This window comes from Glycine soja, chromosome 14 (genome assembly GCF_004193775.1).
Source record: "Glycine soja cultivar W05 chromosome 14, ASM419377v2, whole genome shotgun sequence".
Taxonomy (NCBI): domain Eukaryota; kingdom Viridiplantae; phylum Streptophyta; class Magnoliopsida; order Fabales; family Fabaceae; genus Glycine; species Glycine soja.
This window is the reverse complement of record NC_041015.1, coordinates 2475010-2490722: the sequence shown is the minus strand read 5'-3', so window position 1 is coordinate 2490722 and position 15713 is coordinate 2475010. Positions and strand designations below refer to the sequence as shown.

The 15713-nt window shown below is 31.2% G+C and overlaps 1 protein-coding gene, 1 long non-coding RNA gene and 1 pseudogene across 4 annotated transcripts; all 3 read right to left on the bottom strand.

Annotated features, from left to right (window-relative positions):
- Nucleotides 1-2177: 2177 nt before the first annotated feature.
- Nucleotides 2178-9363, bottom strand: LOC114385418 (uncharacterized protein At3g49140). Of its 2 annotated transcripts, XM_028345489.1 has the most exons (13): nt 8964-9363; nt 8211-8301; nt 7337-7562; nt 7077-7179; nt 6875-6939; nt 6552-6641; nt 6062-6181; nt 5849-5947; nt 5525-5681; nt 4679-4782; nt 4057-4197; nt 3588-3683; nt 2178-2767 (listed from the first exon to the last, which is right to left on the bottom strand). In XM_028345489.1, exons 1-13 carry the CDS (start codon nt 9004-9006, stop codon nt 2663-2665), a joined length of 1440 nt encoding a protein of 479 aa, XP_028201290.1. In that variant the 5' UTR covers nt 9007-9363; the 3' UTR covers nt 2178-2662. The 2 variants fall into 2 exon arrangements, with proteins under 2 accessions (XP_028201290.1, XP_028201291.1); XM_028345490.1 differs by lacking the exon at nt 6552-6641 and having other exon boundaries at nt 8964-9348.
- Nucleotides 9364-11289: 1926 nt separating this feature from the next.
- Nucleotides 11290-12039, bottom strand: LOC114383264. The gene is made up of 2 exons (XR_003660445.1): nt 11585-12039; nt 11290-11458 (listed from the first exon to the last, which is right to left on the bottom strand). It is a non-coding gene; the product is annotated as an uncharacterized LOC114383264 (long non-coding RNA).
- Nucleotides 12040-12838: 799 nt separating this feature from the next.
- LOC114385227 lies at nt 12839-15521 on the bottom strand (annotated as a pseudogene). Its single transcript, XR_003660855.1, has 2 exons — nt 15517-15521; nt 12839-13463 (listed from the first exon to the last, which is right to left on the bottom strand). The product of XR_003660855.1 is annotated as a myosin heavy chain IB-like (transcript).
- Between the last annotated feature and the right edge of the window lie 192 nt (nt 15522-15713).

Sequence of the window (15713 nt, the reverse complement as noted above, 5' to 3'; positions counted from 1 at the left end):
TATTACAAAATTTAATTCATAATAATATAATATAATTTATACATTCAAAAATATTATTTATTATAAAATTTTAATTGTATAAAAAATAAGCATTTGATTTGTAGATTACATAAGCTAAAATACTAATTTATAATAGAAGTATATTGTAGTTTTTATAATATTAAAATTGAATATTTTAAAAACCTTTTTCTAACTTTTTAATAGGATAATCTGCAGCTATTAATTGAAGAATAAAGCATAATGTTTTTTTATATATTAAAAAAATTAGGACGAGAAAATGTTATTTCAGTTTAAGGAAATTTTCTAATCAATTTTAAAAACTACTTAAAAAATTACATTTATCTCCCCAGATACATGAGTTAGAATTAAAATTTGTAATTTGACAAAGGCAAAAATTTATCTTTCTTTTGATATGAAAAAAAGTAGGCATAATGCAATAATTTTTTAATTTTTATTTTACCTCTTTCACTTCAAACACATTTTTAGCCTTATTATCTTTATTATTTTGATTTAAAGTTGTTCATGCAATTATTTACTTATGTTATTTATATAATTTAAACCATATTTATATATATTTTTTCATCCCAACAATTTTTTCTTCTTTATCACTCACGTTTTGAATCGCATATATGTTTAAACGTTGGACTTTGTAACGTTACCATCTAAAATGATGTTTGATGTATATTAACATCAAAGTTATTACCTTGTATAGTTGTATTTATGCGAGGTACTTATACCAGTCTGGCAGTCTTACACAAGGAACTCAACAATACATGAAAAATTAATGGAACCAAGGATCAGAAAATGATATAAACACATAACAGGTTTCAGCCGTTTCTGGGAAATAAAGAAGTGTTAAACTAAGAATGAAAGTTATTGTTAATTGATCACAGGGAGAAGCTGGTCAACAAGAAATAGCCATAAATGAATAGGCGTAACAGCATAGGACTAAAAAGAGTGTAATTAAGGCAGCCAAAATACGTATAAAAAAGTAAGAGCGAAAAAAGGACTACAAAATAAGGTAGCTTGAACATAGAGTGGTAATTAGAGGTAATACTTTATCTCAAAGAGAATTCCATAAAAAAAATTAGTTCGATGTCAAATAATAAATGTCATGCATATCTCTTGATTAAAAAGATAAAATAAAAAAGACTACCTCCCATGATAATGTTAAAATAAGAGTTGCAATTTTTGTTTTTTGGCAGTGTAAGATTACTAAGAGTTGCCATTTGGCAATAGTGAAAAACGAATGGCTCCAGCTCACGTAATAGATGATATCCTTGGCAAGCGAAGGAATTTTTAAAAACAGCATAAGTGCAATATTGCACATTGAAAATGTCACGTATAATAACTTGTCATATCTGTTGATATTAGAAGATGAGCATACATAATTCCAGTGGCAGTCATAGAGTGGAAGATGAATATGTTCAGTAGTTTAGAGCTAAAATAATCAATGAACGTCTTTTTTCAATGGTTTGTAATATATTACGATGCATCAAAGATGTTCAAAACCGGATCTTCTTCTTTAGGCACTCAATTCAACGTCTTTTCATTGAAATAGCATATTTTTAAAGTATGCTTCTAATATACGAATTATGTGTTGGTTTTGTTAAAATGTTGCCTACTTATTACTAGCTATGAGCATTTATTATGAAATTCTAACATTATTACAGCATTGTTTCGATATAAGTTTGCAGTTACGTATTCTTGACCATAAATTTAGAAAAGTAAGGGCTTTTCTGAAAGTATTATACTAACCAAGCAACTTAGAGACCAATTTTTTTTATTTTAAGATTCGCCAAAAAAAGCTTTAAGAAAAAAAAAAGTGAAGAAAAAAACCAAAAAGCTTTGGCTTAACTTTTAAAGTTAACGTCAAAGAAAAAAACTTTTAAAGTTATTTTTCAACTTAAAAATACCTTGAGCCAAAAAAAAAAACTAGACGAAACACACACAAATATATAGTTAATAGTAATTCTTAAGGATACTACTATACTGGTGATGCGGTCACCAAAATAATCTGCTCTAGCTCTGGAATCTGTCTCGTACTAAAAGGTTGGAAGATAAACAATGTACTGAATACAAAAACTAATTTGTGGCAACATCTTTTATATTTTGTATAAACCATTGTAAAACTCAAAACTATATAAAAAAAACAATGTGCTAATCATATAGAATAATTGCATATTAAAAAAATCATGTTGAGAAATATCTTGAGGAAACAGTTTTATCCATAAATGCCATCACTCAGCATCACTTGTTATTCAGCAAAGACAAAGCTAACATTTTAATACTTCTGATCTATAAGAAAGTCAGAGGAGGAAAAAGAAGATAACCGCCATTGACCCCTTTCAAATTTAAGTAAAATTATAGGGCCAACAGGGGAATGATTTAGCTGGTAAGGATCAACCAAGTAAACCTGGTGAAGGGTTAGGCTTAATTTTTGCAGCCAGCAATACTCCTTTCTGGAGTGACAACACCCCTACCTCCTCTTTTCCTTAACTCTGATGATTTACCAAAAAAATGCTGTGTAGGATTTGCCCGGAAAAAATGTACAGATTATAGAACTATTTATACAAGAAGAAATCAATTACTCCAGATCAGACTCTACCAGCAGTTTGAAAAGGACAAAGTCAAAAAAGAAGGACCAATCACCAAGGGATACTCAAATCATGCTGGCACTCCACCACTTCTTCATATTCTTCTTTCGCCGAGAGCGAGGAAACAAGAGTTGCCAAATCTGTTTTTCAGCTGCATTTGCATTGGCGGCCTGCAGATGGGAAGAAAAAAATTAATTTGAAAATATGCCATACTGGACATTTCTTCTTTAAGCAAATTTATACCTATCGCCCCATAGAAATGCTTATGTGGCCAAGCCTATGGAGTGAAATAGCCTACGTGATTGGCTCTTGCTAACCATTAGATAAAAATGCCTTAAATGAACAGTTGTGGGCTGTAAAGGCTTCTTTCAAGTGTGGTCAATTACACAAACACAACAGTGTGTTCCCTCTTCTGATCACATGTTCATCACCTTACCCCAGCCCACAACCAACCAATGACAATACAAAACCTTTGTTGCATTTTATGCAGCGGTGGCCCTGGAGACTTGTACTTGTCCCTTCTCTTTTTCATCTTCATCCTAACTAAACCGTTAATTGAGAAGCCCGCTTCCTAAATATTACAAAAAATACATTTCTGGAGAATCCAGTTCAAATTCTCTTCCTGTGTGCTAGATAAGCATGTGATATGTGTGTGACAAATTAGTTGACTTAGAACCTTGGACATTAAAATAAATTCATCAAATAATACTGCTCTAGTTACAAAATAATGCCAATAAAATATTTTTTGGGCTATTATATAACATTGGATTTATTTTAACATTATCATTAAGATGCCACATCAAACACTGGATAGCATAAAAATCATAAGCTTCTTACACAATCAAGCCTCAAATTATCCCATAAGAGATTTATAGGAACTAGATTATTTTAATAACTACTAGACATGTTCTCACCAGGATGTTCAGGTGAGGGTCCATGACAGAATCAATCTGAAATAATGTACATTCAATTGAAACCCACAACGCTTACCTGGACTTTGAATGGAAACCGATGAGTTTTTACTTCTGCACCTGAAAGAACTCTAACATCCACACCAAGGCTGTCAACCCCAACCAGGTAAGCTCCCTGGAAACCATGTAACAACATTGAAATAAACAATTTGGCTATTAACAGTAGACATACAAAATCAAAGTATAAAAATATAACGTACCAAATAATTGTCATTTCCTATGTGTGAGTGTGTTGTTTGGTGTCATGAAGGGAAATGAATAAGATAGAAAAGAAAAGGAGAGAAGTAAAGGAATCATCACTTTCCTTGTCTGATATCATCCAATGGAAAATAAGGGAGGCTTTCCTTCAGTTATTTGGTTTCATAAAGGAAAAGAATGAAGATGTATGTAAATAAATGTCAAATTATTTTATTACCCTTTATATGATAAAATTGATTTACTTGACAGATTTTTGCATGGCGGTTAGAGTGGGGAAAAAATTGGATTACCTCGCCATAAAGACCTTTCTTCTTGCAAAGTGCTTTAATTTCATCATCGCAGAATTGATTGAAGCGTTCCAGAATTTCCGAAGAAGAATGTGCAAGAATATCAGGTTCAGCATCTTGAAAGTCTAGCACACTAATTTCAGACTGCAATTTTTGTGGATAGGTAGAACATGCATAATTTGTAATTTAGAATAAATCTCAACAAACTTAATAATGCTTCAAATTACAGAAAAAATATTGGGGGTTTGGTAACTTGCTTTCTAGGAGTATTTTAGTAAGCTACACCTTTTGGTGTATTTTTAAAAAATAAAATTATAACATGTTTACACATTCTTTTTAAAAACAAGTAGGTGTCTTAACCACATGGGTGCTAACATACACCCACTTGTAAGCTAGCAAGTTGTGTGTGTATAAATAATTCTCATTTTAAGAATGTCAGAGCTATAAGTCTAGGTCATATAACCATACATGCACGGTCAAGATTAAAGGTAATTTAGTGGTCACATGACTACTTAAAATAGTCATTTTCATTTTTATTTTATTTTTTATTTTTAAATCTTGACTATTCAGATATAATTTAACAATAGATAGATGTAGGGAGAGGAATCGGTTTTGTGATACATGCCTGATATCCATACATGGAGTGGAGCTCGATTGACAGGATCTCCAATCGATATAGTGTCAAATTAGTGTCTCTTTCATCATCATCATCACTATTTGAGTAAAAATCTTCACCATCCAAAGATTGAAAAGGAAAAAAAAGTTAAAAGGCAATTTACCAATGAATCTACATTTTTTTTGTCAAAACTAAGATTTCATGTTACTGAGGAAGAAGAGGTTCTACCTCTTCAAGTTACATAAATGCATTATGCTCAGAGAACTACAATGACAAGCTTCAAGCTTTGTTGTTATATTGATATTGCAATATTAGATTGGCTTTCCTAGACAAGAACCAATGAGTAAAAGTAGCAGAACCCAAACAACTAGCACCAAAGTTTGAGTGTTCAATAAAGTAGCACAACTTTAGTCAACTAAACAAGATCCTTCTGCAATACGAAACTGTGAGGAAGTTCAGAGCACTCTGTCCTCTTTAACATGCTTCTTCTTCTTCAGAAATGCAACATGGCAAGAAAGTATGATATAGAATGCATATAAAAGGTAGCCTACAAATTAAAAAATTACTTTATAGATAAATAAAAACATTAAAGTAACATATAAAAGTTAAAACTGGATCGGTGTAAATGTGTAATTATATCCTTTACTCTAACTTCCAACACAAGAAACTTAACATTCCCCTTCAATAAAAATCTATGCTCTACAAAATTTAATTTTAGGAATTTATACAGTTATCCATAGGGTTGCTCTGATAGGTAACCTATCATGCTCTTAAAAAACTCACCATGATTTTATATTAAACGTATAAAAAGGAAATTCATAGATCAGAAATATTAAATTTGAAGAAAACAGATACCTCTCCAGTCTGAGATGTATACATCGCCATCTTCAGTGTGATACATCCATCTTAGATATGACTTTTCTTCACCATAAACGGGTCTAAGGAACCCTATTATAGAAACACCATTTGAAGGATGGTTCATTCTTTTAACATATTCCATGTTGTTGATGGCCTAGAAGAAAATTCACAAAAGGATCAATGTTATTTCTTCCAGAGCCTATGAATCTGTTAAATCATTCTCATGTTGAAACTTGAAAATTAGTTATAAGTTTTCTTCTTCTTTTTTTTCTTTTGTGTGTGGGTGGGTGGGTGGGGTGGGGTGGGGGGGGGGGGGAGAACCTTTGCTAAGCACTTCGAGAAATAAATTGGATGAACAGACTTTGTAGTATCAGACTGTCCCCAATTCACTGGAATATTAAACTCCTCCATTTCTGAAACCTGTTTGCAGAAGAATATACTTGTGATTTGAATTTCTCAGATGCATAAAAAGAAACCATTAGTAACTAAAACAACCGACTAAATTTCATAATTTAAGCATTTGAAAATGCAAACCTCAATATCATCATCATCAAATTTGAATTCATCATCGCTGCCATTATTGAAAATGTCATATTCACTAGCAGTCCTTCTATTATTATCATATATTGGGATGTCCATTCCAATCAAAGCATTCTGAAGCAACACGGACTTAGAATATCAATTTCACAACTTCTATGTCAAAGATAGGGATGGAACACAAAAATACCATGACAAAACTACTTCAGTTTATCATCCAAACTACAAATTTAGCTCTTTAATAGTTGTTGCACAAAGACAGTTGAATCACTTAAAAGAAACAATACTTTAAAATGACTACATAATCTCTGGATCTGTATTAATAATTTCATATAATTTGAAATAAAGTATTTCATCTATGACTGGCTTTTTATTTTGAGAGAAGACATGAAATCTAACTGGGAGTCCCAATTACATCAAAAATAAAGAAAAGAAGAGCATCAAGGGAAAAGTAGGTGCAAGAGATTAGAAGTCTAAGACTTATAACCAGAAATATTGTGCACAGAGGTTTGACAGAAAGACCCATCACATGATTCCCAGAAGCAAAGCATTTGGGGGTTCTTAAAATTTTTACTACCTGCAAATTCCATCAATTTTTTTAAAAAGAGATTAAATATATTTTTATAAAAATAATTATTATCAGATGGGAAGACAAAGAAGTAAAAGAACAAAGGATATAGAATATTCATTAGACAGAAAAAAAAAAAAGAAAGAAAGAAAGCTCAACAGCGGAACAGCTAAGTATAGTTGGCCAATCTCTTAGCATGTATAACAAAGAAATCCCTTTGAAAACGGATACAAAATTCCTACCACAGGATTGTTAGCTCCACAATCCGCCAAAAGGTTTGCATCATCAGAGATTTCAAAATATATATCTACAGGGAAAAAAAAAGGAAACAAAAGCAATAGGTTATAATTCTAAATGTTTAATACTGAATAAGGAATTCATTAACGTAACTGATAATTCTCATTTCGTAAACAAAAATATATGCATAACAAAAAGAAAACAAACCTCCAACATCATCAATATGATATTGAAACTCAGCCCATGAAATCTGGTCATGTGGTTCACAGTGTACCATTCCAGGAAATACTAGCAAAGCGCTTTTATTAGCCTAATGCCAACAAACAGGGCATGATGATAAAAAGTATACAGATACTGCCAAAATGCATCCAGCAAAATGGAAACATCATATTATGTGTACTAGGTCTGTAGCCCTAGATGTCACAAATTAACTTGTTTCATGTGCACAAAAGCATATAGGCACAAACCTCTACAGTTGTTTTTGCTATTTCGGCAGGAGAGAGTCTAGCTGGCTGAATATCGTTGGAACCTTTCAGTTCTTCAAGAGGATGATAACCTTGTTCATCCATTTGATCCGAAGAATCGGGTATAGAATCTGAATAGTCTGCAGCAACATTAACCTTTGAAAGGCACAGATCATGCCCTGTGGATAGCCAAAGGAGGTGTGGTGATCCAAAAAATGGACTTTTGCACCTAAAGATAACCAAAACTATTTTCAGTAAACAAAGCATTTTAGAAATCTTTCACGAAGAACAATTACCTGGACAAGAATTGAGAAGTGACAAGAAAAAACCGATATAAATAATTGCATTGATCACAGTTTTTTGAATTTTCAACCAACACAGTAAATGGAACAAAACTAAAATCATGCAACAAAACTAAAATAGTGTTGTGATTAAAAATAATAGCATTCTTGTTTTGAGGGTTCTAGGTACTTCATCTGAAATAAATATTTGGTTACCGGTGGTAAAATCATGCAACAAAACTAAAATCCTAGCATCCATCCAGGATTCATGTGTTAGGGTTATATAAATAATTCTTGGACTCCGCTTAACAGTTTGAGTTCTAGTTCAAGTGGATTGACATTGTGTGTATAACGAAATGATGGATTAAACCTGCCAAGCTATATAGATAATATGGGGGGGAGTCACTCACAATAGATGATTGTCGTACTGATATGGATCATGGATGCAAATATGTCTAAAACATCTTCCCATATTTTCCTTGTCTCTAATTAAAAAACAAACTGAATGATCCCACATGTACTATAACTAATACAGGTCTATAAGCAAGAGAAAGCTGAATAAGGATAAATAATCATCCTTCATGTAATGTAAGCACCTTGTGCTGGCAAGATCATGCCACCTTCGGCCATCAATAGGAAGTTTGATTGAATTGCTTGTTATTCCATAAGTAGAGCAACATATCCCCTCTACAAGACACACAGTGTTGAACAAAGATGAAAACACCATCCAACAGAAAGAGCACACGAACACAATTTAAAATCTCAAGTAAAAGACGTTAACACGTGTAGTGTAGGTAGGTAAGTATCTCAAAACACATAAAACAAACGATAATCTCAAAATGTATAAAATAATCAACAATCACCCAAGTTCAATCAGTTTAGAACAAAAATCTAGTCTCCAACAGAATTTTGCACTCGTTCTCATGATTGAATTCTTAACACGTGTACTGTAGGTAAGTATCTCAAATCGCATAAAACAAAAGAAAATCTCAAAATGTATAAAATAATTAACAATCATCTAAGCTATATCAATCGAAAACAAAAATCTACTCTCGATCAGAATTTTGCACTCATTCTCATGATCAAATTCCTAAAATCTGCATTTAGCCCTAAAACTTTTGGACTTGTTCACAATCTGAAGACCGAATACATTACAAAAAACACTTTTAATTTATTTATTTTGCTCCACCGAACTCGACAGTTCTATTATTGTAAGAGCAAATGAATAAATAATATAAGTCAGCACTCTCCTTTAAAACTCATTCGTTTTATTGAGAAATGAAATAACGAATTAGTTGAAAGAGTAACAGTAATTCGGAAATAGAATAGCAGAGAAAGAAGATACTTACCAGAAGACGAGGGAAATGAAGAAGCAGGAGGTAGAATAGCCATGAAATGGAAGATTTGAGAAGAGAGGAAAAGTGCTTTTTATATGTCAGTTACAGTGATAGTGACAGTGACGGAGCGCTAAAGAACAGCGACTCTGGCAGAACCATGACTATGGCGCGTGTGTGCGTTGTGCGTTGTGCGTTGTGCTTTGTTTGTGCAGTGGAAAATGGAACTCAACACGGGCTTCTACTTCTGCTTCTGCTTCTGCTTCTCGAGTGAACACAAAAATGAAAAACCTCACTCCAACTTTTTCGATCCTCTCTTGCCGCTGCAGCACGATCTTCCTTGCATCCCAAATCTGAACCGTTGATTATTTTCTATTTCTTGTTTAATTATGTGCAATAATTAATCAATGGTTGTGATTTAACAAAATTTTGGCTCCCTATAAAATTTGCTAGAGAAGATCTCTTTTGCCTGTTTCTTACCTCACTCATCACTCCCAAAACTTGTAAGGTGAGCCACATGTGCTTCATGGGCTTGCTATTGGTTGTTATTGCTTCCAATACTTTTGCTATTGGCCCTTACAATATGGACAGGATTTTCTTTTTTCTTCCAAAAATCTCATTTTCATGCAATCATGATCTTGTTATTTGACATAATGATTTTTGGGTGTTTATATTTTTTTTACCCCAAATAAACAAATAAATAAAAACATGTTTACATTGTGTTATAAAAAAGGAAACATGTTTATGTTTTTATTGTATTATGTAAGGAAAACATGATTATGTTGTATATAACACAACAAAAATAAGTTTTTAATTTTAAGTGTTTTAATGAAATAGCGTTTGTGGTATCTCTGCATCACGGCGTACTGAATCACACGACACACATTGATGCCTGTTTGTCTCAGCGGGCTCACCAACATCACCCCTTCCAATGGGGTTCGCGTGCAATAACATATGATACTCCTCTTCCTGCAAGCCGTCAAAAATCTGGAAAAAAAATATAATAATATCATAGAATTCTAATTGAGAGCAACAAATATAAAATACAAATTTGAAAAATCTTTAGAATAAAAATAAAGTATTTAACTGTTGGCTAAAAAAATATTAATCAATCATTTTAATAATAATTTTTTTAAAAAATACATAACATAATTGTGTTTATGTTTTTGCGATTTTCTGGGGGTGAGAAGAGAGCAGGGGCGCAGGAAGAGGGAGGGGGAGTGGGGAAGGTATGAGGGATAGGAAGGCCTTGTCCAAGGGTTGCAGGGACCAATGGCAAACCCTAGTGCTTCATTTTCTCCCTTTCATTCATTAATCAATGTTGTTAGGAGTAAATTAAATTGTGTTCTTGATAAAGGTGATTAATTTTATTTTCAGTTTTATTAACGTAGATTTTAAGAATTAAAATAAAAAAATAATAATCTATTTTAATACTTATGATATCATAACTATTTCTTGATAATTTTTATTTTATCAACGAATTTTAATTATTAAGATTGGTTTTTTTTTATCCATAAGGATTAAAAATATATATCAAAAAGTATACAATAACACACATACTATGGTTAACCAATTAACTAAGTTAAACTTCTTTCATTATTAAAACTAATGTTACACAATCACTTATGTACTAGTATTTTATTTGCATTTTAAAAATATTTTAAAATAGTACTTTGAAGAAAATCGACTCTACAATTTTTTTTTCAAAAAAAAAATCTTAAAAGAATACAATACCATTTATCCGTGAAAAGCATTAGGTAATTTAATTATCAATTTTAGTATATATGATTTTGGGATTAACATCTTCTGCCTATATACACCAGTAAATTACTGATGCCAATGTGTAAGATATTCTTTTGAAAGCAATGTGAAAGATTTTAGACATTAAAATTATTTAATTTTTTGTCAGTTATGTCTAAAAATTATAAATGGATGGAAAGAATTTAACTTACACTCTCGTCTTAAATTTTAATGGAGAAAACTTGTTTCCGTGGTTTTGGATCGAGTTAACTCACATTGAGAGAAGTTTTCCATGTTATATTTTGATGTTTTTTTTTGTTTTTTTTTTATTACTATTGCAGTATTACTGCTAAAATTGGCTTTGCTTAGATACTTTTCTAGTTAGTTTGCAACAAAAAGGAGAAATTTCGTTTAGCTCTTAATATTTCGTTGTGTACTTTGATCCCAACATGCGTATCATGCCATGAGTCATGAGATGATAACCTGTTTGCATAGTTTTATTTTGATACAATTTGTTTAGGCTGGCGAATCCTTATCCTTAATCTCAAGCATTAAACACAACTTAATTAAACATAATTAATCTATGTGATGAAGATGCATGGATAAGAACACACAGAAAATATTCATTCATCATTATTTGCAACATGAAACGGTTGTTCCACCACATAAATTCAACAAGCCGTTTTATTTCCTTATTTCAAGAAGAAACTTCCAAGCATCCATCCTTTTAATTGTACAATTCTCCCCTTTGCCCTGAGCTTACATGAACACTGTAAAAAGAAAGGAAAAAAAAACAATGTCAATGAAAACAAAATAATTAATGATGGCTAATTAGTGTGATGGATTAATTTTTACTAAGATAAAAATAAATTAAGAAGATAAAAAAGAAAGCTTACTTGTTACAATTGGTGTTCTGCTTGCTCATGATAAAACCCAAATTAACACCACATAATTTAGGAAGTGAACCTGCCTTGTTTTCTAGCAAGGAAGGAAGGCGAATTGCTACGTCGAAAAAGCACTTACATGCAGCCATTTGTTGAATTTGTGTTGGTGCTGATGCTTTCACTGCATTAACACTTTGGCAACAAACACCTGAAGGGATACCATCTCCACCAATGAGGTAATCCACGCACGAAATTAACAAGTTATTCACTTGTGAACAATTGTAGTCATTTGGTGTATAACACTGGTGACTCTGGTTCTGAAGTTAAGTTGTAGCTGTGAGAATAAATACAACTACAAGAGTTAAAAATGTGACAAGCAATTTCTTCATTTTGTGAAGCTAGTAGTTTCTATATCAATGAACTTTATGGGATTAATTTGCTTGTGTTTTTGATGGGGATGAATTGAAGGTTGAGAAATGTACGTGTTAGCTATTTACAGCTACAAAAGTTGACGCAAGCATGTTCAAGTGGAATCCATGTGTTGTGCTCTAATTGCAACAATTTATTAAAGCATATTAATGCATGAGCTAGCAAACAAAAGGCACCGCTTGATCAAATTTGCATTTAATGTGCTGATAAAAAAAATGCAATTAATGTGAATTCAAGTTCTAAGAGAAATGACGCACTGATCATTTTTTTTCAACATTGACTAAAAATATTAAAAGCAATGTGCTCTTTTATTTTATTAATCATCATGATCTAAAAATAAATAAATAAACTCATGTGAATAGAACTATATAAAAATAATTTAAATTTTTTTTGTAGTATTAAGAAACTTTCCCCCCGATATTTTTAGTATAGTTTGATGAAATAAAAAATCATGGATAACATTACATAAAGATAAATTTAAATTTTACATTGGTAATAAATTTTATAATTTATTATATTTTTTGCATTTTATATTTTAGTATATATTTTGTACAAACAAATATAATAGATTAAATGCACGAAAGAAACACAAATTATGACGCCATCATAATTTAAAGTTATTAAAGGAATATAAGAAAATGAACAAAATACAATTAATATTTTACCATTTTTTGTGGCTCTAAGGAACACACTCCAAGTAAAATTAATAATATAAAGACAATCTTTCATAATCACACCTTACATCATTAAGGTGGTCAATGTTTCACATTTGTAATTATATAAATGATACATCTTTCAACCATCTATTCATTCCCATCAAAATACAAGTGTATCCTAAAAAGTTTATTGAGATAGAAATTCGTTTTACAAAATGAAGAAAGTGTTTGTTGCAATTTTTCATCTACTAGTTGTATTTGTTCTCACAGTTACAGCTTCAGAACCAGAGCCACCAGTTACACCTTCAGGACCACCAAAGGCAGGGCCACCAAGAGCACCAATTTCAACTTCGGGGCCACCAAAGGAAGGGCCCCCAAGGGTACTTATTACAACTTTGGGGCCACCAAAGGCAGGGTCACCAAGGGCACTAGTTACAGCTTCAGAACCAGAGCCACCAGTTACAACTTCAGGACCACCAAAGGCAGGGCTACCAAGAGCACCAATTTCAACTTCGGGACCACCAAAGGAAGGGCCCCCAAGGGTACCGATTACAACTTCAGGGCCACCAAAGGCAGGGCCACCAAGGGCACCAGTTACAGCTTCAGAACCAAAGCCACCAGTTACACCTTCAGGACCACCAAAGGCAGGGCAACCAAGAGCACCAATTACAACTTCGGGACCACCAAAGGCAGGGCCACCAAGGGCACCGATTACAACTTCGGGGCCACCAAAGGCAGGGTCGCCAAGGGCACCGATTACAATTTCAGGGCCACCAAGAGCACCAATTACAACTTCAGGATGAAAACTTTATTAAGCTCATGATTAAGGCAAAGGAAGAAATAGTATAATAAAAATGATGGGTGCTTTGAAGTTGCTTTATTCCAAAAAAAAAACTTGTCTAATATATGTGAAACAAACATTTGATGTTGCAAATAATAATTAATGAAACAAATTTAGGTGTTCTTGTCCAATCATTTTCATCACATAGATTAATCATGTTCAATTAGGTTAGATCATTTTTGTTTAATGCTTGAGATTAAGGACAGCGATCTAAGAACCTAAACAACTTATATCAAAATAAAACTAAGTGAAATAAGTTATCATCTCATTAGGGATGATAAAGGGTACCTAGACCTTATATGTATCAACAAAAATATCTACAAATGGGTAAAACAAATCTATGCTTATTAGGGATGGGTACATGGCATATGTTTATCTATAATTTTTTAACAAACACGATTGTGGATACAAATAGTCTAATACTCCTCCCTTACATATTGTATGCATTAATTTAATTAAAATATATTATATACGTGAATAATCATATATATATATATATATATATGTTATTAATTCACTTTAATAAAAAAAATATCTCAATTCACACTTTATTTCTTTTTTATTTTTCTGCTTTTCTTTTCTACCTATTCACTTCCATTCTTTCCATTTTCTTCCTCACCACAAAACTCAATGATAAGGAGTCACTCTCATTAAAAGTCATTAAATATCTAAATTAAATGAATTTAACTTTGGAGTAGTGTAGCTTAATAAGCATTAAATTGTTTTATTCTTAAATTAAGAGTAATTAAATGAATATTTTTTTATAGAGATACATTAAATATATTATCTTAATTAAAAGAATAGAAGAATAGTATCAACACAATTTTTTTTATGTCAATAACATATTTTTTAACATATTCTTTATAACTCATTTATTTTATTTAAAATTATATAATTTGAAGAGAGTTTCATTAAATGAGAATTAAGAGCCACAAAAAATTATAATTTTTAATAAATTTTAATCAATAAGAAAGTATATTGCTAACATTTTTCATTAGTTGAAATTATTTTTTGATTTTCAAATAATGCAACTTTATAAATATAAAATCATTTTAATTTTTGTGAAAATATATATTATTCTAAAAAAATTATCCTTACTTCAATTTCGTTGCATCATCCATACTCTTAAATTATGAGTATACATTATTCCATTTCATAGTCTATATTTTTTTGGAAAAAAAAAACTTAATTAATTGGACATCACTAAAGATATATTTTTTTAAATAATTATTATGAAAAATAAAAATTTTATCATGCATGGTAATTTATTATTAGATAGTACTCCGGTCTTAAATATAAAAAAAAAATAATTCATATTAACTAAGAAAGTTAATTAATTACCAATCTCGATTTAAAATTTAATTTTTCTCAACTTCCTATTCATTGAAAGTTGGTATTAGAAATTAAAAAATAATAATTAAAGTATTTTAGGTTGAAGTATTTTTTTCTCAATCTTTTGTTAGGACTTATTAGATTGAAATATTTTAGCTTCTAAATTGAAGTATTTTGATTGGGGTATTTATGGATTTTAATCATTTTAAATAAATTATCGATTAGCACATTTGTCAATTTTTTTAAAAAAAAAAGTCTTTGTAAGTATCCATGCACTCCCACAAATATTGATAAAAATTTTGGGTATAGAGAGTATGAGATGGATTTTTACTCAATAGAATTGGTGACGAGGACTACTACACGTTTACATGTATCAATCTCTTTCTAATGTCATCCCTAATCCAAACAATTCATTTTTTTTATCCATTTCTTTTTTTGCATCATTCTTATTTTTATCTGTCTTGTTTTTTCTTCCTATTTTATTTTTAATCCAAACTGAGCACTAGTGTTTGGTTTCTTATGCCTTTAATCTCTCACTCCAAGTTCAACTGTTTAGGATTTTCCTTTGTTTTGGTTGTTCTTCCAAGGATTGGGATTCTAAAAGAAGAAAAAGTAAAATCTATGCCCTAAGCTTAAAGATAAATAAACTTTATTAGAGTTTTTTTATAAGAGAAAAGAAAACTTACCCCATTTGAATATTTGATGTTATATTTCCTTAGATTGGTTTTTGGACACGTTGTCTAGTTTAGTCTCGTGTTCTTGTAATGATTTGTCTTAGTCTCTTTCACATCTCTTATATTTCCTCCGCTTTTCTATAGCAGTACTTCTTTGTATATGTTACTCTTGTATCTACATTTATATTGTTTTTGCTAAATGCTAAGCA

Coding starts and splice junctions, on each gene's coding strand:
- LOC114385418 (XM_028345489.1), bottom strand. CDS start 9,006: ATGGCTATTCTACCTCCTGCTTCTTCATTTCCCTCGTCTTCTG. Junction 7,180..7,336: donor TAGCAAAAACAACTGTAGAG/GTTTGTGCCTAT, acceptor TGTTGGCATTAG/GCTAATAAAAGCGCTTTGCT. Junction 3,684..4,056: donor AGAAAGGTCTTTATGGCGAG/GTAATCCAATTT, acceptor CATGGTTTCCAG/GGAGCTTACCTGGTTGGGGT.